The sequence below is a fragment of the Caenorhabditis remanei genome, chromosome V (genome assembly GCF_010183535.1).
Source record: "Caenorhabditis remanei strain PX506 chromosome V, whole genome shotgun sequence".
In the NCBI taxonomy this organism is placed as follows: domain Eukaryota; kingdom Metazoa; phylum Nematoda; class Chromadorea; order Rhabditida; family Rhabditidae; genus Caenorhabditis; species Caenorhabditis remanei.
In genome coordinates this window covers 10,514,260-10,537,466 of record NC_071332.1, presented here as the reverse complement: position 1 = coordinate 10,537,466, position 23,207 = coordinate 10,514,260, and the positions used below count along the sequence as shown (strand labels likewise).

Here is a 23,207-nt window from a genome sequence, read left to right as displayed (position 1 = left end):
ATTAGAAATAGAACAGTTCTTAAAGTATGAAACACTTTATTTTTGAGATTACCCGATTCATAATGACAATGTACACAGTTTTCTAAAAATCTATCTCGCAATCATGGGATATTTATTTTGAGATTTGGTTTTTATTTCCCTCCTGGCTTGAAATAATGCACTGGAAGTCTCGATGCTGTCACTGGAGCGCATTTACATTTTCCAACTTTGCAGGGAAGACCATAACAGCTGTCTGAGTCTTGAGAGCACTTGGTCTGATGACAAAATGTTAGAAGAACTTTTACGAAGAGTTCAAATCCATGAGAATGGAATGCTTTGACACAGTCACAGTATCCTGTTGGATCACACGCGTTTCGAAGTCCTCCACAATCCGAATCATTTTCACACTTCTTATTAGTGATGCATGCATTGCAATCGCATAAACCGAGTTCACTCCCGAAGCATTTTCCCTGAAATTCAATAAGCCAATTAAAAATAATTTCAAAATTTCAAAAGAATTCGCTGCGAGCAGGGTTCGAACCTACGCGGGCAATGCCCATTGGATTTCAAGTCCAACTCCTTGACCACTCGGACATCGCAGCACGAAATTGACATGTCTCTCGATGCCATCACAATAAACTATAGATAGAACTGTACTGGGAAGTGAGAGGGAGAAGACGGTCAGACTGATGACGGTTTTGTTTGTATTTGGGCTGGTTTCTACGCTGGGTTCAACAGGAATCAGGAAATAGGAAAATGAAAAGTTTCTAGAAATTCAAAAAGTTTAAAACGCGCTCTACTGTCAATTTGCCTGCTCCTTCCCTTTTCCGCCAAATGAAGGGCTCGAAATATCTTGACTGATAATATCTGAAATCATACCGAAGGACACTCGGAATCCTTGTAGCAGTCCTTGTTAGCAACACATTGAGGTGGCACTGGTTTCTTCGTTGTTTTAATAACAGTTGTTGTTGTTGATGGAGCAGCTGTTGTTGTTGTGACAGTGGTTGTGCTTGTTTCAACGGTCGTTGTTGTTGTTGTTGGTTCAAAGGTAGTTGAAGGATATGAAGAGCCAGCTGGAACATGAAAATTAAGTGAAGTTCTGAATAGAGGTTAGGTGAAAAACACTGAGACTGTTCTGGATCGTCGTCTCCAGAGCTCACGTCGGTACTAGAAGAAGAGTAACAGAAGCTCCCCTAGAGATCCTTCTAAGTTTTTCATCATTTACTCACATTTCTTCAAATATTCATCATTTTCTTCCAAGTTCTCTCCACTTGCTTCCAGATTCTGAAGATCATCGTCACTACTCAATTCACTTCTTAATGTTCGTGCAATTTCTACTTCTAGTAGTTGCAGAAATCCATCGTCATCCAAGCTGACTGCTACTCTTTTAGCTGGAGACTTGGCATCAGAAGACGTCAAAATGATCGATAGAAAAATCAGTACCAACTTCATGATGAATGACTGAAAATTGTCAAGTTCTTCGAATATTAGAATCAGAAATAGAAAACGAAAGTGAAACGGTTAGAAAAGGAATTCCGTACATGGAATGGTTGGTCAAATGAAGTGAAACTTCTAATTCGATAAGTAATTCGAAAGAAAACTATCGCTGCCATTGGAAACCACATGAGAGACAAAAAGAAGTCATAAGATAACAATCAGTGATAACAGAAATGGAAACATTCGAAAAGGACTTCTTCTACTCCTTCTTCTGCATCTCAATCCCGTTCTTGATCGAAATGAAAATGCCAAAATGTCTCCTTCTCACACTGAGAACAAGATGACAGATGACATGAAACTGGGTGTTCTTCTTTCTTCTTCTCCTGAGAAACTTCTGTGAATGATGTGGACGACCAGGAGACACCCCTGGATTATCTCTTTTCGTCTCAATTGTTGCCATTACTTCCTCCGCAAAAAAGAAAGTTTGAAAAAGAAAGAGAGAAACTTGTTTCTAAAAACATTGGCACGGCCTCCTGCGAGTAAAAAAATTATGGCAAAACTACTGTAGGTTTCGCGAGAGCGCGCTTGCAACATTCGCTGAAAAAATTCTTGCTGAAAACTTCTACGACGTCGGCGACATGAAAAACACAAAAATTTCGGAATTTTTTTTAACGAATTGGAATGATACGATTTTTAGCAAAATTTTAAACATAATCTTGTTTTTGCTCGATATAACTGAAAGGAGATCACATTTTCACCGAAAAATTGCCAAAAACGGTGTGATATAGTTTCTTTTTTGGGAAAAAGTTACTTTTCTAAAGAGTCAGAGACAGATTACATTTTATCCAATCATTTATAACCAGTACTAATAAGAAATACGCTCATATTCAGAATATTAGAGTACAGTACACCTCAATTTTCGAGCATATTCAGAAGTTTCCGACTTCAGAAAAACTTTTGAAAAAAAGTAAAACCATAGAATGGTAGACCGGTCGAAAAGGATCAATTTGAGCTATAGAACGTCAAAATAAGTGTAAAACTGAGAGTGCCCAAAAAATTGTCAGTTTCCCACAGTAAAATCGTAGATTTCGAGGGTTTTCAGCGATTATCTTCGGGTAGGAAAAGGTTTTCAAAAATCGGCTTCCATAGGTTTGTAGAGAAAGTCTTTGCGGATCTTTTCCAAAAAAACATATTTTGTTTGCATTAAAACTGACAGCGCCCAAAAATTTTCTAGCTTCGAAAACAGCAGAAATGTACAGAGAAATAGTCGTTTCTCACTTCAACAACTTGCGGTGAGCTCAATAATGGACCGTTAAACATGAAATTTTGTGAGTAAAATGTTCAAACCTAGCATATCATTTTCTTAGTTGGTCACTTTTTTCTAGGACCTTTCCCTGGCTTACTGTAGCTCATAGAGACTCAGTCATGCTCAGGTTAGCACAGCAGCGCAGGGAAGACCCACATCAAAATACGACCAACTACAAAATTGAAGTACTAGGAGTAACCTGTTTACACACAAAATTTCAAGACTTTTGCTCAATTTCTGACCCTGTACCATTGCTTCAAACTTTTTTTGTCTTCCTCTCGACACCTCGCTAGTCTCTCCTCACTGACTCCTCACTGAGTGAGGTACTTGTACGATTAACAGGTTACATTTTTTAATGTTTAATTGGCTAGTCCACCTTATTTTCTAATATCCCTCGGTGGTTTCGAACAAAATAATTATACTTTCATGGAATCATAGATCGCAAATGATCTCCAATGGATCAACGTAAAAATTTCATGTTTCCGTCTGAAAATTTGAGATAATGTGTGTGATAAACTATTAAAAATGTCTTCCTTCAACCGTTTTTCAACTTTTTTAACGACAAAATTCTGAAAGACAGAGAAAAACGGGCTCAGAAAACTCTCATTCCATTTTACTGTAGTTGCGGCGAGAGAGTGTGCGCAGCGAGAGAGGGAAAAGAAACGCGCGATTTCTCCGACTTTTTTCCCTCGCAGGAGGCCGTGATTGGCGTTCAGTGGTCAGATTTGGTCAGAAAGTTAAAAAAAAGATTGCGTTTAGCAGAGAAGAAAAAAAAATTGAAAAGAAAATCTATGAAGAGCTTAAAAATTAAAAGAAGAGAAAATATTCAACAAGAAAAACAACCGGTCACATTCCACATGTGAAATTGTTTATATCTAATAACTCAGTTAAGACAAAAGTTGTAAACTATTTGTCTGATGGACAAAAGACAAAATACGTACTTCATTTTTCCAGAAGAAATGTGAAGTTCAAACACTAACGAAAATGAAAACATCAGATTGTTATGACTAGATTCCAATTCCCGTTAAACAAGAACTGTTAATTTTTACAGCGGTAGTGACCTAAATTACTCATTTGGGCTATTCGGACGTGGAGGAAAAAGTTAGAAGTTATTAACATCATAATGGTGGCACAATGAATAGGAATCAAGGAGTTGCAGCCCATTTTTAATGATGTTTAAGAAAAGCTCATTTTCTATCGGAAACTCTCAATTCACCGTTTCAGTAGACCACGATTCCATTTTTATTCAATTTCCTCACTGTTAGTTTACTGTGCGTCTCACATACTTTGACTTTTCCAGTTTCTTCCATGTCATATAATTTCAGATTTTCTTTCCAGAAGTGTTACCTGTAGAACATTAATGATTTCTGTTTGAAATAATCAATCAATAAACTGATTTATAATTGAATGCAAATAAGTGCCAACACTATATTCACTCTTTCATATTCATTCGTTTCTGTTCTCTGCCTCTGTCCCTTTCTATCAGTTATGTCTTCCCGCCTTCCGCTGATTCTTTTCTCTTTTCTGATTCCTTCAGTATTTTCACAAATTGATCTATGCGAGCCTGCAGTAAATCCGAGTCCATCTTGTCTTTGCACTCGTCTTGATTTCATGGACACCTTCTCTTTTCGTCTTCGATTTGGAAATTCTACTTTCGCCGGAGCAAATTATCATGTCTCTGCTCCCACCTACAATCCAAATTATGACTGCATTTCTGAGCAACCTCTCCAATGTTCTCCAACTTCTGTAGACGCCAAAACTTCTGCATTTGCTGTATTCAATATGAAATACATTTTGGAAATTCCCAATAGAATTCCTTCTGTTTTCTGTTACCAAAGTATTCGAATGTTTGATATGGACAAGTCGTTAATTCAACAATACCAGACAAGTGGAGACTTGCCAACAGAAGATTTGGATCTTCATTTAACAGAAGTTGGATGCATTGAGTACGGAGGTTCAAATCTCGAAGGCTCGACTAAACTTCCAGTGACACAAGTGACACTTCCATCAACTACAGTACTTCCAGAAGGTAACACTTTGAGAGAAGCCCGTGCGATTCTTGAATGTCATGCTACCCTTAAATGCGGTAGTAAATAACCAACATCACTAAAATCAGACATATCAGAATTTGGCATTTCAAGAGCAACAATTATATTTCGTGGCTGAAAATGTTTTATTCAAATCAAAACATTTATGTTACAATCATCAAAAATCACAGAAACTATCTGTTACGATGTCATATTTAATTACAGATATATTTTCAGACTGTTCTTGCTCTATACCTCCACCAATTATGACTCAATCTTTGTTTGACATGCAATACGCATTCAACATCCCACAAACTGAATTCAAATTTGGAGTTCCACGTTTCTCTTACACTGTTGGATGTCAACATGTTTCAATGACTTGTCCTAAATCCCAGAAGGCCTTGATGTTCTTCAATGATCAATATGTTAGTTTTTTTTATTGAAATGCCCTAATTATGCAATCGCTAACATGATTCTGATGTCTTCAGTCTTTTCAGATTATAAACGGAAACGATATTCTTGATATAGCATCCAAATACAACCTTCACTGTGATTCGGGAACGTCGAAATGGAAGTTTGACTCGGCATCTGAGAAAAAGTTTATGAACCTTCTTGGAATCAGCTCCATTGAGCTCACTCATCTGGGATGTGCAAGTTTTGCTCCAAAAGCTTAAGAAATTCATTTATTTTTGGGAAACTGGTTTTTTTGTTTTTCTCAATTATACAATGAAGAAGTTTCAAGGAAATATAAAGACAATGTGAATGGAATTGACACAAAAAGGAAAACACAGATAGGAAAAATGATGAGAAAAAGATTCAGATGAGATCAAAATAAAAGAAAATTCGAAGTTTCTTTTGTGGAAGGAACAAGAAATAATGAAGAGACTGGAAGAAGACTCTAAGTCTGTGTGAGCTTGCCTATCTGATCAGACAAAATAAAATATCGAAAGAAAACCGTAAGAACGATCAAACATAAATTTTCAAATTCAAATTCAGGAGAGTGACACGTAAAACGAGGGAGGAAATACAATGAGCACATCACACATTGATCTAATAGAGTCCAGACTTGTGAAGATTACTTTGAATTATCATTGAGATTACAGAATCCAAAATCTTCTGTACTTGGTTTGTGTCCGTTGCACACGTCTCGTGAACGTAGAAAGTTTTCTTCGGATTGTTCGATAGAGCTTCGAATTTTTGTTTTATGAATGCCACGGTTTCTTCGTAGTTTTGTTGGCCTGAAAAGTCGATAATAAGTACTTCAAATTATTAAGGCCCGCTCAACTTTTACAAGATGAGTTTTAAGTTTCTAATATTCATATCTCACTCTTTCTCACCCCTTATTCCACTTACCTCGATACTCAGGGAACGCCTTTTGAATACCCTCGTGCTTGATTTTCTCGGCGAACAAATCTTTCTTATTCAAGAAAAGAATGATATTCGTGTTATGGAACCATCGAGAGTTGCAAATTGACTCGAATAAACGCATTGACTCAATCATTCGATTCTGAAAAGATAAAATATGAAAATAAAGGATCGATTTGAAATATTACCGTTGTTTCATCTTCAAAAAGAACTTCATTGTATTCAGACAAAGCAGCGATGAAGATGATTGCATTGACATCTTCGAAACAATGAATCCACTTCTTTCTCTCTGATCGTTGACCTCCAACATCAAACACTCTGAAAATTGAATAAATAGACAATGCTCTTTCTTCTTCTCCGATTGGCTCACCTAAATTTCACTTTCTTAATTTCAAATTGAACCTCCACAATTCCAGTTGTTTTTGTTCTCAAGAGAAGTGTGTCCATTGCATTTGGAGTGTACTCTTTCTTTGATATTCTATCAAGATTCTCGAAGAAACTGAAAAATGTTCCGATTTAAAAACTAAAATCTGCCTTGATTGATCTCACTATTCAGTGTTATCACCAATATCTCTTATGTTGTGTTCTCTTCGATCTGCATACATTTTCTTAACGACGGGATCAGCCCATAATTTCTGAAACAGGAGTTATTGAATATACTCGGTAGGCTACAATAGTTGCGTACTTTCACATGTTCAGATGCGTCTTTACTGAAATCTTTATGTTGCATATCTTTGATGTAGAGTGTCATCATATGGACATCATGCTGAAGGTTTATTGTTGTTAAAATATTGCTTTGTTTCCACTATACTCACCTCTCTCAGAGGATCTGAAAAATTTGCCCCTGCAGCCGGCATTGCCTTGACTAGATGATCCATTTCGATCACAATGTTTGTGAATACCAACTGAAAATTAAATAATCTCAAACTGATATCAACTTTAGATATTCCCAAATGCCAGAGTGGTCTTTTCATTTCTATTACCTTTGCCTGCGTTTCCAATTCTTCCGCCGTATATTGTTTCGATGTGAGAAGTCTCATTTGTTTTAACACTGTCGATTTTCCACATTCTCCAGCTCCTGAAAACAAAAAATCAAAGTTTTCTATTTCCCTCAGATTCATCTCATCAGTCAACAATCCCAAAAAGTGTAAATATCTGCATTATTTGCGTGGGGGTCAGAGTACACATCTCCAGGAAAGATTTCGATTTCTGAATGAGAATTCTGATTCCTTAATTAATCAAACGAGACGTTGTTGCACTTTTCGATGCTAAAGAGAAACAAACAAACGAAGTGCAATACACAACTATCAGAAGCCTCATTACGTCATCTGACGTTGAATCAGAATCATAGTGACACACCGAAACTCCCACCTTTGAGAATTGTCTGTATCATCAGAAGATTACCAGTTACTTCTATTTTCGAAAAATATTGAATTGAAAAAATACGCACAAATTACGCAAGTTAATTCTAGTCTGACGATTGTTCGAGAGAAAAAGGAAGGATTAGAACGGAAATAATAGCAGAATGATTACTTGAACAGTGAGTAGTGAGATGGAACGTGAAAGTTAAATTCCAAGAAGAAGGGAAATCGGAATGACACATTTCTGAGAGTTACGTGTTGTGGCGTGAACTAGCATGGCCTAGCCTAGTGATCGCCTAACCCTGAGGTCATACGTGGCAAAAAGATCTGCCTATATAAGCCTAGAGAACTAGTAGTTTTTGGTTATTCCTCATGTAAATGAATGGTTATTTATACTCCACTCTCCTGCCATCTAACGATATAACATTACGTTTCAAAAGTACTAAAAAAAAAGACGTTTGTAAGGTCAAGAGCTATTAAGAAGCATGATAAGAATTGTGTTAATTTATAAATTAATGAATAAGACAGTGAAAATCTCTTTCTGAGTTTTGATCACACTTTACAATTCTACTCAATACCACGCTTTTCATTCTACTTTGGAATTCTGAAAATCTAGAATTATCTATGTAGTTTACCTCATCTTTATTCTCAATGATCCGCGCTTTCTTCTATTCATTCTTCTTGAATCTCAAAAATCAAGACAGAGAATCTATTCCTTATTTGAAAAGTACATCCCTCTCTCTAATCCTAAACTTAACAATATAATAGACAATTCTTGAAGTTTTCCTTGTGTTTTTTGACCCTTCCAACCCCAAGAATTATAAGTTGTTTGCCCCAGTTCCACAATTCATCAAACCGCCTGTCTACTGCCATGGAAACCTTCTGTCAACACGTCACTTAATTATTATTTTCCATTCTTAAATGGCAGAAACGGAACTTCAAGTTTTCCTATCAGAGTCAACTCAAAAACGCTCTAATCAAAACTAACCAAGCAACAAAAGTTTCACAGTTCGTTCATCGTTTGATTGAGTCTGTTTGATCTCTTTATCGATTGCGCGACTCTTTTGAGAACCAACTTTCTCCTCTTCACTTTGACAAAGACCCATGGCTTTTCTGAAAAAAAGATGCTTGAAAAAATAGAAGAAGCTGTTGAAACGAGAGGAAAGATGAGTGAAAATGAGAAGGAAATGGGTAGAGAGAGGGGGAGGAGAAGTAAGAATTACAAAACGTGGGAAAATGAATTTGAAAAAGTTCAAGAAAAACGGAAGAAGAAAAAGAAGAAGAAGATACTTGAAAATATCAGTGGATTTTTGAAAACTGAAAGAGAGAAAAAGTTTGAGTGGGAAACAGGAAACTTTAAAGAAATTCAGTTCCGGAGACTTAGAGATCGTGCGGTTCAAAGCAGACAGGTGTCTTGAATGTATATTCATATGAAAAGGGGAAATTCGAAAATAAGAGAAGTCTGTCTCGTGGGTGGTCATATTGTTAGAGTAACTCAGAAATAGAGATCTGAAATAGAGATATAATTCGTTTTTGTTGATTAGTCCAATGCTTTTACTTATTACAAAAGAAACTACTATTCCGTGAAACTTCACATATCTTTTGGGAAAGGCAAACAAGCTCACAGAAATGATTTATTGCTCAAGTATATTTGACATCTAATTTTCAACAAAATTTCACAACTCAAAGTCAACCTTCTATCGAACACACCCAAAAGCTGGAAGCACAATCAACTCTTCGAGATTTTCAAAAGAAAAAACTCTGGAAGAAAAACTCTATTTCTATCTGAAACTATGGTTTCTTTAGAATTGAATCTATTTTTAAAGGGAGAGTTATCCAAATCTAGTCCGATTCAAGGCCAAAACTGGCAGCTGACAACTTCTTCTCTTTAAAATGACGGAAAATAAATTCTCACAAATTATGATCAGAGTTCGGTATTTTTTCGATTTATCTTCCCCCACTCTATAATTATGTCTTGAAAGGAACCCCACACAAGAGCTCTCACGATCCTCAAAATTTCAGAAATCTAAGAAATTCAAGAAGGAAAAAGAAAAACCTTGGCGATCATCAGGTGCATCAACTACTGATAACAATACAAGACTAACCACCTACTCGATGAAAAACCGGAAAAGAAGTGGAAGAAAAAGAAGAAGTAGTAGTAACAAAAGAGAGAGAGTAACCAGATGAAGAAGAGAGTTGACTGCGTAATCAAAATGAATACATATGCATATCTATGTCTCGTGGCATTTCTCAAATTGAATACACCTCTCCTTCGGGAGATTAGGAAATGAAAGAAGAGAGAAGGAGAGGTAAGTTTGACTTCAAAACTTGGAAAATTCTGCTGGAAATCGAACAAAATGAAATGGGTAATATGAGATTCTTGAAGTCTTGAGACGAGATATATCAAAAGAATTTCAGAGTAGTCGAGTATCTTAGTCACTATAATAATAATGAAAATAATGGGAAAAGGAAGAAAAAGTCTTATTTTCTCTTATTTTTGCAGAATCCGGAAAAGAGCAATGTTTGATGAAAATGATGAGTCAAAAAGGCAACAGAATGAAAAGGAATTGAGATTTATATTGAAATTCTGAAGAGCCGCTTCTTCTTCTTTTTCTCCTTTTTCTTTTTCTTTGCGTGCCCCCATATTAGAATCGCACCATGGGAAATTGGATCTCTCCGCCATCACCAAAAGACACCAGCACCCCCACCACTCCTTTGTTTTCCAAGAAGAGCAGCAGTCAAGAGGATTTGCGTCACGTTAGATGGTTTAAGTAGGAGAAGATGAAATTAGAAAGGGGATCGGAAGATGTGCTCTAATTTAGCATTTCTCGGTTATCAGTTGGCAGACGAAGAAGTGAAAATTGATTGTCTAGAAGATGAGAAAGAAGTTATAGAAAGACACAGAACGGGAAACTTCAGATGCATATCCTTTTGTTTTTTGTTACTTTTTTTCTGTTTTGCGGAAAATTAAAACAAGACTGACTACCTGGAAGAACATTGAACAGAAACCGAGATTGAATTCAGAATCAGAATCTGGAATATAATCAGAATGAAAGTTATGAGAATCAGATATTGAACAATTTTGAGAAATGCGAATTGAGCAGCACTTCCAGAAAAACAATTTTATTTTGGAGAATGATTTTTTCCAATAATAAAAATTTACAGCACCTTATCATTATTAGATTATGCTCTTTGGAGAATTACTTGAACTCGCTTGTTCATGCCTAGAAAATTGAACAAAGTCGGTCAAAAAGGTTACAAAAAATATGATTTTCGCGTCTAGTTGACCGATTTTTGGTTTTTGCAAGGTCTTCGTTCTTGATCTCGAACGGTACTCAGAAATGAATTAATTGGAAATTCAAGACAAATTTGAAAAAAAGCGTTGCAATTTTGAAAATCTTCCGGAACTGGAAAATGTGATCACTCTTCATGATACTCTATGACTAATATCATCAATTTGTGCATATAACTTTAGACTGGATACATTTTTTGTTGTCAGTAGAAGCAGTCAACATAGCGATACTCGAAAGATCACTGGAAATATATAAAATGTCAGGTATGTTCACAAGTATGTGCAGTTGTGACGACATAATCAATTTTGAAAAAATTGATCAAAAACAAATTTGGAATTTTCGATATCAGCTTCAATCAGAAATAGTTCAGGTGTTTCTGATCTGAAGAAATTTCGACTCGACGTTGAGTTTGATCCGAAAAAGGAGTGTACAAGATATAATTTCTTAAACTTTTTTTTCGAAAATGTTAAAAAGGCGAGAGTGTGGAATGAAGAAAGACTGAAATTATATTGATTCGAACCTTTTCTTGAATTCAGAAAGCCAACAAAACATGAAATAATCGGTGGGTGAAGTGCAAGACTAAACCATTCATTATTTAATGATCAACATCCGTTTCTTTTTTCATGTTTTGAATAATTTTGAGAAAAAATAAAATAGAGTTCATTCTAGGTGAATGAGTATTGTTATGAGATAGATATGGAGAGTAACATTTGGAATATTTAGTCAATTCCATTCTAAGACATAAGCCTACATAGTTTCTGTTCTAAATAAGGACTAAAACTGGGAATCTCTATAGAAGAGAATATGATCTCCAAATTTGAGATCGCAGTTCTATGTCTGATTGGATGCTCTTTCCGATCACCTTCCAGTTTTCAATTGACGTCATTCCATTTTTATTTGAATTCCACTTAAAATTAGATCGTAGTCTTCAAAAAGATCAAAAACAATAAGTATTTAAGTTATTCTTAAAAACAAATCCACTCAACTAGACTATAATATAATTGTATCTTGTTGAAACTGTTCCAGGAAAATCGAAAATTAATATAAATGCAAGTTCGATCTCAGCACTTTCTATTTACGTATATATAAAATCAATTGTATCAAAACAAACGGTCTTGTGAGGTAAGATACGTTTTAACTGAAAGTGAGAAAAAAACAAAGCAATGAAGGTGTTGGTATTCCAAATTCAATTTCCGAATGTGCACCTGTCTCCTTCTTTTCCTCACGTCGGCTTTTTAACCGGAATATGAGAAAAACAGTGAAAAAGGGAGACGCTGATCGTGATCTGTGAACTCGGATTTTGTCTGATTATAGGCTATTAAGGTGGTCAAACATTGATAAGTTTTGATTCGATATTTTGGGTGTTTCAGAAAGTTATAATTGGGTTGTAGTTAGGTAACGGAAGAAAATGAAAATCAAACGTTAAAGAAGTTTTTGGTTATTAATATATTCATAAACTTTCGTGACAATTGAAAAACCGGAAGTGAATGAATTCAAAAATGAAGTAATGATTCTGTAAATGGGATTTGATGATATTAAAGTGCTTGATTACAAGAACAGTGAGTTGGAATGAACTTTCGGTAACTACTTGCAAAAGTACATAAAGAGCAGAAAGAGATGTAGATATTCTCATGAGAAGTTATCTGTCACGCAAATCAATCTGGATTATTCATACTTTTTCGCAGGTTTGATCACTTGCAGAAAACGAATTCAGAAATACGAATCTATAAAATTAGGGATATTTTCAGCAAACTTTGGATCTTATCGTGTTAAACGCATTCTTTGTTAAAATCTGTCAGAAAAAAGCACCCTTAACAGTCGGTATCCTAATGAACGCAAACAGCCCATAAAGTTGTATACGTGACAAAATTCGAACATCTACAAACTGGAATAGATATTAGTTGCAAACGAGAATGTTGATGATATATGCCTTGAAAAAGTTGTCAACTATTCAAAACTCAAAGGAAATATATTATTATTATTTTCAAACTCATCCAAAGGTTTTAAAAAAGTCTTAGGAACTCCGCACTTCTTTTTTCCAATTGAATCTACCTACAACAAATTGAATGGCCAATCAACTTCAAAAATCAGTGTGTCATCGAGAAATATCAAACAAAATCTAATCGAATAACACAAAGAACTCAAAAGACTTCTGGAAAAGAGCAGCTTCTGATTACTACCGAAAAGAAGTGAGTCATTCTTCTTCTCTCTCTTCTCCTCGAGTAACTTGTTATGAATTCGAATCGTCACCGCTCCAATGAAGAAAGCAGCTGATTTCGGTTCGTGCTTATTGCTTTTTTTGCTTTGAGTTGTCATTTTTTCTTTAAGTAACAAGTGAACGAAAAATAATAAAATCGAGAGTAATAAAACGTGAATAGTGCACTTTTTCAACAAAAAACTAGAAAATAATAAATGAAAACTGGAAATGTCAGTTCTAAAGCCTTTAAGTTTCAAAATTATAGGATACTTGACATAAGTAAAAAATCTTTCAAAAATTCAAAAGTTTTCATTTGAATAATAACACGAGACTTCATGTCTATATCCTCTATCTCTAGATGATCAAAAAAGAGAAAAGGAAGAGAGTTTCTGAAAACGACAAAATGAGAGAAAGAGAAAGTGCGCATCGATGACTTCTTCTCATTTAATTAGGTGCAAGTGACATATCTCTTTTCCTTCTTTCACCCATATTTCTCTATTTTACCATTGATGTCAATGTATGTTCTTCTGACTTGAAGAGAGTGCTCTTTCCCTTTCTCTCTAACACAATAATTAGATAAGTGGTATTATTGGAAACGACGAATCACGAGATTGTAATGGAGAAATGAAATATGGTGAAATTTCATTTTGTAGGCTGTAATTATGAAAAACAGAAGATGCTCATTGTCTGAATCATAATTGAGGAGCTTATCTAGACAAGTTTTATTGATGCAAATCGATTGAAGATGCGAATTGAAAAGAGAACATTAAAACTATGAGGAAGCAATTTTTTTTTAAAGTATTTTCATTGAAAAGGCGTTTCATTTGAGATTCTTGGTTACTAAGAGATAAAATAACGTGACCGATAGACGTTCCTGCTATCAATTTCATGAAAATATGTCTGGTTTCTAGTAGTATAATCCCTAAGGACACATATCTATTCCGTGAACGATACTACTTTCCTGCAATTATTCTGTGATATGTTGTACCGTTTTCTCAAAGATATAAGGAACTTCTAAGTTATCGTTCTATCGGATCGGCATACTCAAAAAAGGATCACGAATCTTCTATACGTTCTGGGAGCATCATCTCGCCATTAAATCGACTTGACTCCTCAGCCTACAATCTCATAGAACAACATGTTCGATATATGAGATGTTCTGGAGATCACCACATTTCATTTCCTCTTATCTGTCCTCAGACCTTCATTTCACAGCTCAACGACTTCTTACCTCGTCTCTAGACAGACTAGTTCCTAATGACCTAATCAGAAACTGATGTCTTAACCTACTCCTATGACACCTTTCAGACTTTTTGTCACATTTTGTTTAGCTGGTAAGGGAAAACTTGTTACGAATGAAACGTTGTGTGGGAAATCGTTTTGATTGTTTGATACTCCATGGGAGATGTTTGAAAACTGGATATTTTGGGTACTCCCCACAAAACCGGATCTTTTTAATTTCCGTTTAGTTTTATCCAAAAACAAACATTTTATTCTCAGAATCAATGGAATATCTGAAATAACAAAGAATTGAACGAAAGGAAGTGTATTCTGAATTTTGACCGATTTTCCTCCTCCTCATTACATATCAAAATCAAAACCAAATTCAGTGGGCCTGAAAATGAGTGGAGTCTGACACTGAAGTCACAGATCAAGTATAAAATGAAAATGACGAAACGCGACAGACAGTATAGACAAAATAATTATGAGTAAGTGTGTACAAAAAAGAGATTTCTTGTCTGAAAATCTGGAAAAATCAAAGAAACTGGTTGGTTGGGACTGACTAGTTGTTGATAGGAAAGGGCGAAACTTGTTTTATTTATTCTCAATTCGATTTGTATCCGCCACGATCTTAAACATGTGTATGAGAGGGAAGTTTGTTGAAACAAATAAATGATTCTGATTGGGAAAGTTGGAAAAACAAAATGAGGCCGAGAGTGGAAATATAAGTAATCAAGAAAAATGAATGTGGATTATACAATCTGGACAAGGCGTTAACCCTCCAAGCAGCTACAGTTTTTTTCAGAAAATTTTCCCACATTTCAAACATTTATAGAAGAGGGACCCTTTTTTGAAATGAAAACTTAATGAGGAAAATAATTTCTGCAACAAAAAAAGAGAATCTCGAGTGTACGGACAATAGGAGGAGACTCTCCGCACTTCATCTACCCTTCCTCAAAAAAGAAGAAAAAAAAAGAAATCTCTAGTGTGGAAAGTGTGAAGATGTGCGTGATTAGTTCACTTCTAGAAAATGCTTCATAATGATTCATTTGCTCGGATTGGACCGAGTTGGAAGAGGGTGTGTGAAATATCCAAAAATACTTTTCATCTAGGAAATGTCTCGTTGAAGTTGCTTGGGAATACTACGTAACAACTTGCCAATTCAATCATAACTTATTTTTCTCCTACTTTTTTGTGACTTGCTTATTATTGATCAAGATGAATGAGGGAGAAGGAACTAGATTCTATGTGTATACATACATATACGTTTCTGATCAATTATTAGCGAGAAAGACACTTCAAAATGATATACTCTGTGTTTCTCAATCAAAACAACTCTACTTGTTAACAAGGGTTGAATAGAAAAAGGAAGAGGTAATGTTTTTGAGTGGGAGGAGGCCGAGTATCACCAATAGCAACCCTCTTCATTCAACCGCGTGAGTTGAAGACTTCTTTTAATATAAAAAAAGAAAAAAAAGGAGAAGAAAATAGAGTCTGAAAACATGGGGCCTTTCCAAATACTTACCTTTTTTTCCAATTCTCGTTCTGAATCAGCTGGAATCAGGAGGCAGAAATGGAGAGTCGTGTTAGCCAAGACAAATTGTGTTGATGTGTGTTTGTGACGTATTTTGCTTGTTCTTCTCCTTTTTCGTTGCTTTCTTGAATCGGAAACAATGAATTGGTTTTTGAGATTGGCGTGAAAATGGAGGAGGAGAAGGACAGAGATTGGTAATGTAATACGAGCAAGTGAAGAGAAAAGAACAAAATGAATGAGAATCAGAAGAATTCATGGAAACATTACCTTTTTACTTGTTCGTACATGTCCACTTACACAGGCGATCGTTCACACCAAAATGTGAGATATCCGAGGATCAAACAAAATTAAAAAAAAAACAACTTGAAAAATTTGAGAGACTTCGAGGAAGGAAACGGGCCGGCACATTCTCATTCTCAATAATCCCGCCCTTAGCAACCATCAATTTGAAAAATTCAAAAGAACGTTTTGTTAGTTTATTGCTGAAATGATTATCGGATAAAATAAAGTATGAAATGTGTCAGTTGAAGATTCATGCTGTCATCCTAGAGGTCTGAAATTTTAATTAAATATTTATTTTCCTAGAGTTCGAGATCTTACTTTATCAATTGTTGATACTTGATTCTTTCTCCAAAAAGTTTCAAGTACAGTAGCACGATATTGAGATGACATGAGACAATAGACAAGAATTCCGAGACACATATTCACATAGATGAAGATATCAACTTGAGTGTAAGTGTACTCATCTAATTGTCTGAAATCAAGAAAATAAAAAGTGATATTTGGTTTGGAACTTACTCAAAATCAGCAGGATTATAGAGACCAATACTGAAAAGAAGAACATATGGAAGTTCAGCCATTACATAAAAACAGAGGAAAAGAAGAAGAGCTCGTGCAGTTGTATTCTGTCGATTCGAGGATTCTGTTGATATTATCGTAGATGAAATTGAAGTTCGTAACTCGAAAACCAGGAAAACCGAGAGAATTAACATGATCAATATGGGTACAATCTGGAAAAAAACAATCCGAATGTAAAAATAGAAATTCGATTAGATCTAGCTCTACAATCCATGTTTCAACTCTTACCAAGCTTGTTATTCCAGCGATAGTCAGTAGAATCCGTCTCAAACAATTTCCAGCAAAAGCAGCTATAGTATAAACTTTCTTCGGTACACAACTGTAATAGCGAATAAGCTCACTCAAGATCTAATCGATTATTAGCTAATCAATCTTACGTTTTCCCATTCAAAGCCTCGGCAATTTGAGCCTTGTCCGTCACTTCTTCAATTCTATGGAAACCGATTCGAAAAAAATGATTTAATAGAAAAATGAGGAATAATGTGTAAATGAAACGTTTCATATACAATTTCAGTTTATCCGTTTTCCTTTAAAAAAATTGGATTTTCTTCTTTTTTTCTCTCGAGGAAACTCACATTCCATAGCGTACATCAAGAATGACAGCTGATCTCAAAAAGGTAATGTATACGATTTCCCATAAAATGATTTGATTGAGAACTTGGAAAATGAGAAAGTGAACCAGCTGAAAACATGGAAACTGAGATATCTAGATAGTCAATGCTATAGTAGGCATCAACTCACCACTAGAACGTAATACCAATATGAGTGAGTGCTAAAATCTTTAGTTTATATGAATTCACAACCTTTTTGAAAACTTACCAAGCAAAATCGTTATCGATGATTTCAACAATACTTTTAAAGACTCCTAAAATCCCAGTAAGAACTCCACAAATTGCTATCAATATCATTTCTGCAGAGACACTTAAGCTCCTCATTGGCGGTCGAGAGAGGATAATCAAATGGAAAACATTGAAAATGAAATATAGAATTGTAATGAAAAATATAGATTTCAGAGATATCGATCTGGTTAATCTGGAAATAGTTTCTAGTTCTCGAGTTATCTATTTAATCATTCTCACTCATCGAACTTTTTGAAGAAATTATCGAATGGTGAATTAGGTTTGAATAGTACCCTTTCTGGTGCAGAGCATCCGGGGAGGACAACATGGTTCATGTTGGAGTCGAATAATGGAATAAGGTGAGAAAGAGAATTGAAATTGACTTGGAGGGGCGTTCTGAACCCTATAATTTTCAGCAGGGCCCTCAGAACAAAGATGGAGATCATTGAGTTCTACAACCTCGATGACGAACATTCGGATATAACGATGGAACACTGTAATAATTTAGTTTATGGGGTTTTCTTCTTTCTGCTTCTTAATTACTGTGTTTTGTATGACAAACCATTCCGTGTAATTTCGGAAAAATCATCAACAATCACTATCGTCGAATCACTGAAACAATTAACGTTTCTAGCTTCTTTTTTTTCTTTTTTTCATAAATTTCATCGCTTTTCCAATTCCATATTTTATGAACAGTGATTACAGGTACCTTCAACTTTTTCTTAACTTTTTTCCAGGTTTTAAGTACTCAATTGATAAGAAATAATCGCTCTATGCCTCCTTATTCTTCTCATTCGAGCACCGGTTAGAATTTGCCAACGTCGAGAAAAACTGACTTTGCGCAACGACACGAGCCGTGCGCAAACAGCCAGTTTACGCACTTCTCGTTTTTCTTGATGTTGGCCAATTTTCATAAAAAGAAGCTTCCTTTTCCTCATGAATTACCTTATTTAATCTTTATAAACTCTTTTTTCAGAATGTCGAAACTAGTACACGACGCCATTCAAAGCCTTTTCCCAGGAAATTGCTTCGAAGAGCTGCTAATCAACTTTAATTTCTTCCACCGTGAGTTTTTCACTACTTTGCTTATGATCTCTCATTGATATTTTTCAGCAACATGCCCGAAAGCAGTTCTCAGTCGCGGACTTGGTTTCGCCATTACATTAGGGTCGATTCTTCTTTTCGTTCCACAAATTCTGAAGATTCAGGCTGCTAAAAGTGCACAGGTCAGTAGTTTTCATCTTATCTATTAATATAAATGTACAAAATCGTTAGTTAATTGATGCACAAAAATTTTTTCAGGGAATCTCAGTATCATCTCAACTCTTGGCTTTGATTGGGGCCATCGGAACAGCTTCCTACAGTTATCGATCTGGTTTCGTATTCAGTGGATGGGGAGACTCGTTCTTTGTCGCTGTTCAACTTGTCATCATCATTCTTCAAATCTTTTTGTTCTCCGGACAAACAGCTCTATCAGTCGGTTTCTTGGGCGTCGTATCTGCAGTTGCTTATGGTGTCATCAGCCACACTATTCCTATGCATGTACTTACTATGGTGCAAACAGCCGGGATTCCAATCGTTGTCGTTTCGAAGGTAATCTTTCCACTAGTTTTTTATACAGCGATATACTTTCACTTATTTCAGTTGCTTCAAATTTCTCAAAACTACCAAGCACAATCAACAGGGCAGCTCTCACTGATCTCCGTTTTCCTTCAATTCGCCGGAACGGTTGCCCGTGTTTTCACTTCTGTTCAAGACACCGGAGACTCACTTTTGATCATTTCCTACTCCACTGCCGCAGTTCTAAACGGTCTCATTTTTGCACAATTCTTCATGTATTGGTCCAGCTCGGATGCAGCTTCGCGGAAGAAGAGAAACTAGACAAGATGCAAGACTGGAATTATTACGAATTGTATAAATTATATAAGCTTTCAGTATGATAATAATTTAAATTTGGTCTGATCTTCTTCGCAGTCGGTCCCAAAACACACAACTAAATTAATTATTATTTCGGCTATTTATTAGATAGACAAGCGGGTAAAATGCTCCTAGATAAGAAAACTGTCACACAGTCGGGGGGATAAATTGTAGAACGTAATCATCAAACAAGTAAACTCATGAGTAGGCAGTAATAAATATACACTTTGAGATATGAAGAACATGAATAAAGAATCTGTGGGTCATTAAAAGTCAATAAAATTATGAAGGGAAAAAACAAAATGCTATGGTTTCAGTTACTGGGAATGCACAACGACAACAACATGAGACAGCAAAAAAATCAAAGGGAACACAGTTACAGCTGAGTATTGAAATTATTAGAATTTGGTCTTACTTTAAAGACAGAAGTTTCGTTCAACCAGTTTTTTGCACGTTTTACATTTGACTTCACAGCACCACACGAACTGGCAATGACACGGCTCGTCGACGATTTCGCGCGTTGTTCGCCATCCTCTGCCGCAACAGATATTCTGACAGTTCTCACCACATTCACGATCCTTGACGTCAATTGCACAATAGTTGGGAGAAGCATCGAGGTAAATCAGTTCGTTTCGCATTTGCTGTAAAATTTTTAATTATTTAAAAAACACATTATCGACTGACCTTTGAAGAAGCTTCCAAAGTTTTGACGTATCTCTCTGTTCTTCCCCCCGATAGTCCTGCAGACGGAGTGCTTCTTACGAATAGTTTTTGATCGTTGTTGGTGACAAGCTTCGCAAGCTGGTACTTTTCATGAAGTCGTGCAGCAAACTCATCGAATTTCGGCATCACTTTCCAACAAGTTTTTGTAACACAACTTCCCGAAACTCCATGACATTTGCATTCTCTGTTCATCGCATTGGCAAGGAGACGTCGCCCGACTCGATTATTGTGCAAATTCATCTGGGAACGAGGCTCGGTCGCATGTTGACGGTCGTATTGGTCAACGAATTTTCGGCCAAAAGAGTTGCCAAACTTGACATTGTCTGAACATCCAGCCCAAACAAAATCACTCGGAGAACGAGATCTCGATGAGATTGAGACACTGTCGGATCCTTGTGGTGTTTCTCCACAACCACAGTCGTCGATAAGGCCCTGGAATGGAAATTACTGAATAGCTTGAGAATGGGAAAAAGCAATCAAGGTCGTATTCCTTGAAAGAACAAAATGAGTCATGCTTACCTTTGAACAAGCACGAGCCAGAGAATGTGACACACCGGCGGCAGAAATCGCGTATACATAAGCTGATTCACGGGAGGCAACTGAAATTAGGAATAATTTGAAAAAAAGAACAGGTGTTCAGTAAGATTTTTTCAAAGGAAACAAAAACTTACTCTGGAGAGGAGAAGTTCCGACACCAGGTAATGTCAATGTACAATTCCACGCTTCTCGTTGGAACGTGTATTCACATGTATGAAGAGCGCTGCGAAGTCCGGAAATCTGAAACTTGAACATCTATAACTGAAAAAGTTAAAACCATTTACCAAGTATTTTATAACATTGGGATTTTCATGGCACATTCGTTTCTGTTGGGGTGTTAGTCCGGGCACATTTTTACAAAGAATTGGTGAACTTGCAGAGTTGGGTGATGACGTATCAGCTTTGGAGAGTAACCTGAAATACAGAAATTGATGCAATTATTTCATCTCGTTCAAGGTCTTTCTTCATATACATCCGCCGGTTGTTTTATAGTTTATTGCTCGTAAAAATTGGGATGGTGGTCCCGAAACGAGAACGGCTGTTCCGTTTCGGGCGGCATACGGATTACTGAAGGGTGATTGTTGTCAAACAATTTCCCTCCTCTGCGCGCAACATATTTTTACGATCGAGCCACGATGGAACTCTTTCGTTCTCACCGCCACATTCTTTTATGAGAGCGAGGGGTACCAAGATTGGAAAAAGAAGGTCAGCATGGGAACAAACTGGCGGTACGCTGGGTTGAAGATGATTACAGTAAAACAGGGGGATGTGAGATCGCGAAACATTCGAGCATAGATGGAACAACTGCACAAAATAAAGGTTTCTGATGTTTCAATTTTACTAACTTCTACATTTGAAAATGTCACAAAACTTTTCATAAATTCACTGTAAGAATGAGTTTTTCAGAGGCTGATTGGACTAACTTCTGGAGCGCGCAAGTTTCTGTATGTGTATACAAGTTTAGACAGTGAATATCCCACTTGTTTTTCGATAATGTTAATGATAAAACTTACCACCATGAGTTCACTGGAGTGGGGAAGCATACATGCAAACAGATCAGTGCTAACAGTCCTGATGTATTGATGTGCATTTTGTAGAGATTGATTTTGACGAAAGCGTAGAACAAATTCTGTGGCCGCCTGATCCGCACTGGTCAGATGACGACACGACGGTGGGCGGAGTCGAAGATAGCCGCGCGCGCGGTGTTCTGTAAAATAAATTTGTTGAGGAAGGGAGAAAGAGGTCAAAAAGGAAATGAGTAAGGCTCAGAGATAAGATAGAATAGGTTATAGTAAAGAATCATCACATTTTTCTTGGATTTTGAAGTAAATTGAGCGATGCGGTGCGCACCAGACTAATTTGACAGTTTTAGGATATCATAAAATATGAAAGTGTAGATTAGATTGAAACAATTGCTTTGATATATGCCGCAGATGTTTAAAAACACAGCAGACGTTTCAGCAGATGGAAAGGATTCCCACGAAAGAGGACATTAGAAAAAACTGTTTTTAATTTTATAAAACCATGCAACAAAGCACAAAAAGTGTAGCGAAAAGCGTCAAATATCGATCATTCAATTAAAGAATCAAAATCGAACGACTTTCAGTCAACTTTCGTGTTATTTGATTGTCTTTTTATTGAAAAGTTTTTAAACAATTGATTTGCGATAAATATAGAGCCAAAGTGGATGGAAAATGCGAAGAGATGAATGAAGAAAGATTTTCGCGCTACAAAAATGAAACAAAATGACAGAAATTTCAGAACGAAAACATCTGCAGGTCTGGCGACAGAGCGCGCCTGCATTTCAATTTAGGATTACTTTTTTCAAGTTTCCCGCATGATTCTTTCTAGGAAATTTGTAAAAGGTGCGAATAGAGAAAATAGATTGGTAATAATAACAAGGAGAAATGTGCAATCAATCTACTCAACGTTTTCTTTTTGCATTCATACAAATAGGTCTAACTAGGGAAGGAAGAATTAATAGAGTAGAATCGTTTGCCAGTAGGACAATGGAGCTCCAGACGGTAAACCATAAATCTTCCAAAATGCTCATATGTCTGAGAATGTGGAGTTGAACCGACAAATGTAACACCGTAACAAAGAGGTGTAAACGCCGACAGGGTGAGAGAATAGTAATTTCCCAGGTTCCTTACCGGATGTGTCACTTATTTACAGCTGTTTATTGCAATAAAACAAAGATAACGTATTACGAGTGAACAGAACGTGAAACGATATTATAATAGATCTCAAATCAAAACGACTTGATTATTGGGGATCACAGAGACTTTGGAATTCGCTTCAGATCTGATTGGTAAGCGATAGAGTTGAATTATGGCTTTCCTAAAATTTAAAGTTATAATTTTGGTAGTTTCCTTCCGACGCTCGCCTGTAATCCGGAGTTCTCCAAAAATAAATGAAAACATGAAGAGAAGAATTACAGATAACTAGCCATCCAGACCATCGACGAATGTAATAAACTGGCTCACCTTCAAGGTTCAACACTTGTAAACTCCGCACAAGTGATTTTCAAAAAGTCTAAAATAGGAGACCTCTGCAATAAACAATGCTGCCATGGCTAAGAACCACGTACTGACATAGAATGCAATGACCACA

At 36.2% G+C, this 23,207-nt stretch overlaps 6 protein-coding genes across 6 annotated transcripts; 2 read left to right on the top strand and 4 right to left on the bottom strand.

Annotated features, from left to right (window-relative positions):
• Positions 1 to 131: 131 nt before the first annotated feature.
• Positions 132 to 1,431, bottom strand: GCK72_018828 (uncharacterized protein; the record flags this gene model as incomplete). The annotated part of the gene is made up of 3 exons (XM_003110555.2): positions 132 to 449; positions 859 to 1,052; positions 1,209 to 1,431. The coding sequence occupies 3 exons, from the start codon at positions 1,429 to 1,431 to the stop codon at positions 132 to 134; spliced, it is 735 nt and encodes a 244-aa protein (XP_003110603.2).
• Positions 1,432 to 4,333: 2,902 nt separating this feature from the next.
• On the top strand, positions 4,334 to 5,423 carry GCK72_018827 (uncharacterized protein; the record flags this gene model as incomplete). Its single annotated transcript, XM_003110342.2, has 3 exons — positions 4,334 to 4,751; positions 4,987 to 5,174; positions 5,247 to 5,423. 3 exons carry the CDS (start codon positions 4,334 to 4,336, stop codon positions 5,421 to 5,423), a joined length of 783 nt encoding a protein of 260 aa, XP_003110390.2.
• Positions 5,424 to 5,799: 376 nt separating this feature from the next.
• On the bottom strand, positions 5,800 to 8,581 carry GCK72_018826 (uncharacterized protein; the record flags this gene model as incomplete). The annotated part of the gene is made up of 9 exons (XM_053732758.1): positions 5,800 to 5,987; positions 6,103 to 6,256; positions 6,303 to 6,432; positions 6,485 to 6,613; positions 6,664 to 6,749; positions 6,800 to 6,880; positions 6,930 to 7,019; positions 7,098 to 7,192; positions 8,464 to 8,581. 9 exons carry the CDS (start codon positions 8,579 to 8,581, stop codon positions 5,800 to 5,802), a joined length of 1,071 nt encoding a protein of 356 aa, XP_053581671.1.
• A 7,671-nt stretch (positions 8,582 to 16,252) lies between these two features.
• GCK72_018825 (uncharacterized protein) lies at positions 16,253 to 17,486 on the bottom strand (the record flags this gene model as incomplete). The annotated part of the gene is made up of 8 exons (XM_053732757.1): positions 16,253 to 16,273; positions 16,321 to 16,474; positions 16,519 to 16,730; positions 16,807 to 16,897; positions 16,956 to 17,009; positions 17,154 to 17,260; positions 17,320 to 17,350; positions 17,398 to 17,486. 8 exons carry the CDS (start codon positions 17,484 to 17,486, stop codon positions 16,253 to 16,255), a joined length of 759 nt encoding a protein of 252 aa, XP_053581670.1.
• Positions 17,487 to 18,394: 908 nt separating this feature from the next.
• On the top strand, positions 18,395 to 19,298 carry GCK72_018824 (uncharacterized protein; the record flags this gene model as incomplete). Its single annotated transcript, XM_003110434.2, has 4 exons — positions 18,395 to 18,482; positions 18,531 to 18,643; positions 18,720 to 19,010; positions 19,062 to 19,298. 4 exons carry the CDS (start codon positions 18,395 to 18,397, stop codon positions 19,296 to 19,298), a joined length of 729 nt encoding a protein of 242 aa, XP_003110482.1.
• A 452-nt stretch (positions 19,299 to 19,750) lies between these two features.
• On the bottom strand, positions 19,751 to 21,684 carry GCK72_018823 (uncharacterized protein; the record flags this gene model as incomplete). The annotated part of the gene is made up of 6 exons (XM_053732756.1): positions 19,751 to 19,975; positions 20,019 to 20,489; positions 20,577 to 20,656; positions 20,729 to 20,834; positions 20,879 to 21,008; positions 21,608 to 21,684. The coding sequence occupies 6 exons, from the start codon at positions 21,682 to 21,684 to the stop codon at positions 19,751 to 19,753; spliced, it is 1,089 nt and encodes a 362-aa protein (XP_053581669.1).
• Positions 21,685 to 23,207: the final 1,523 nt, after the last annotated feature.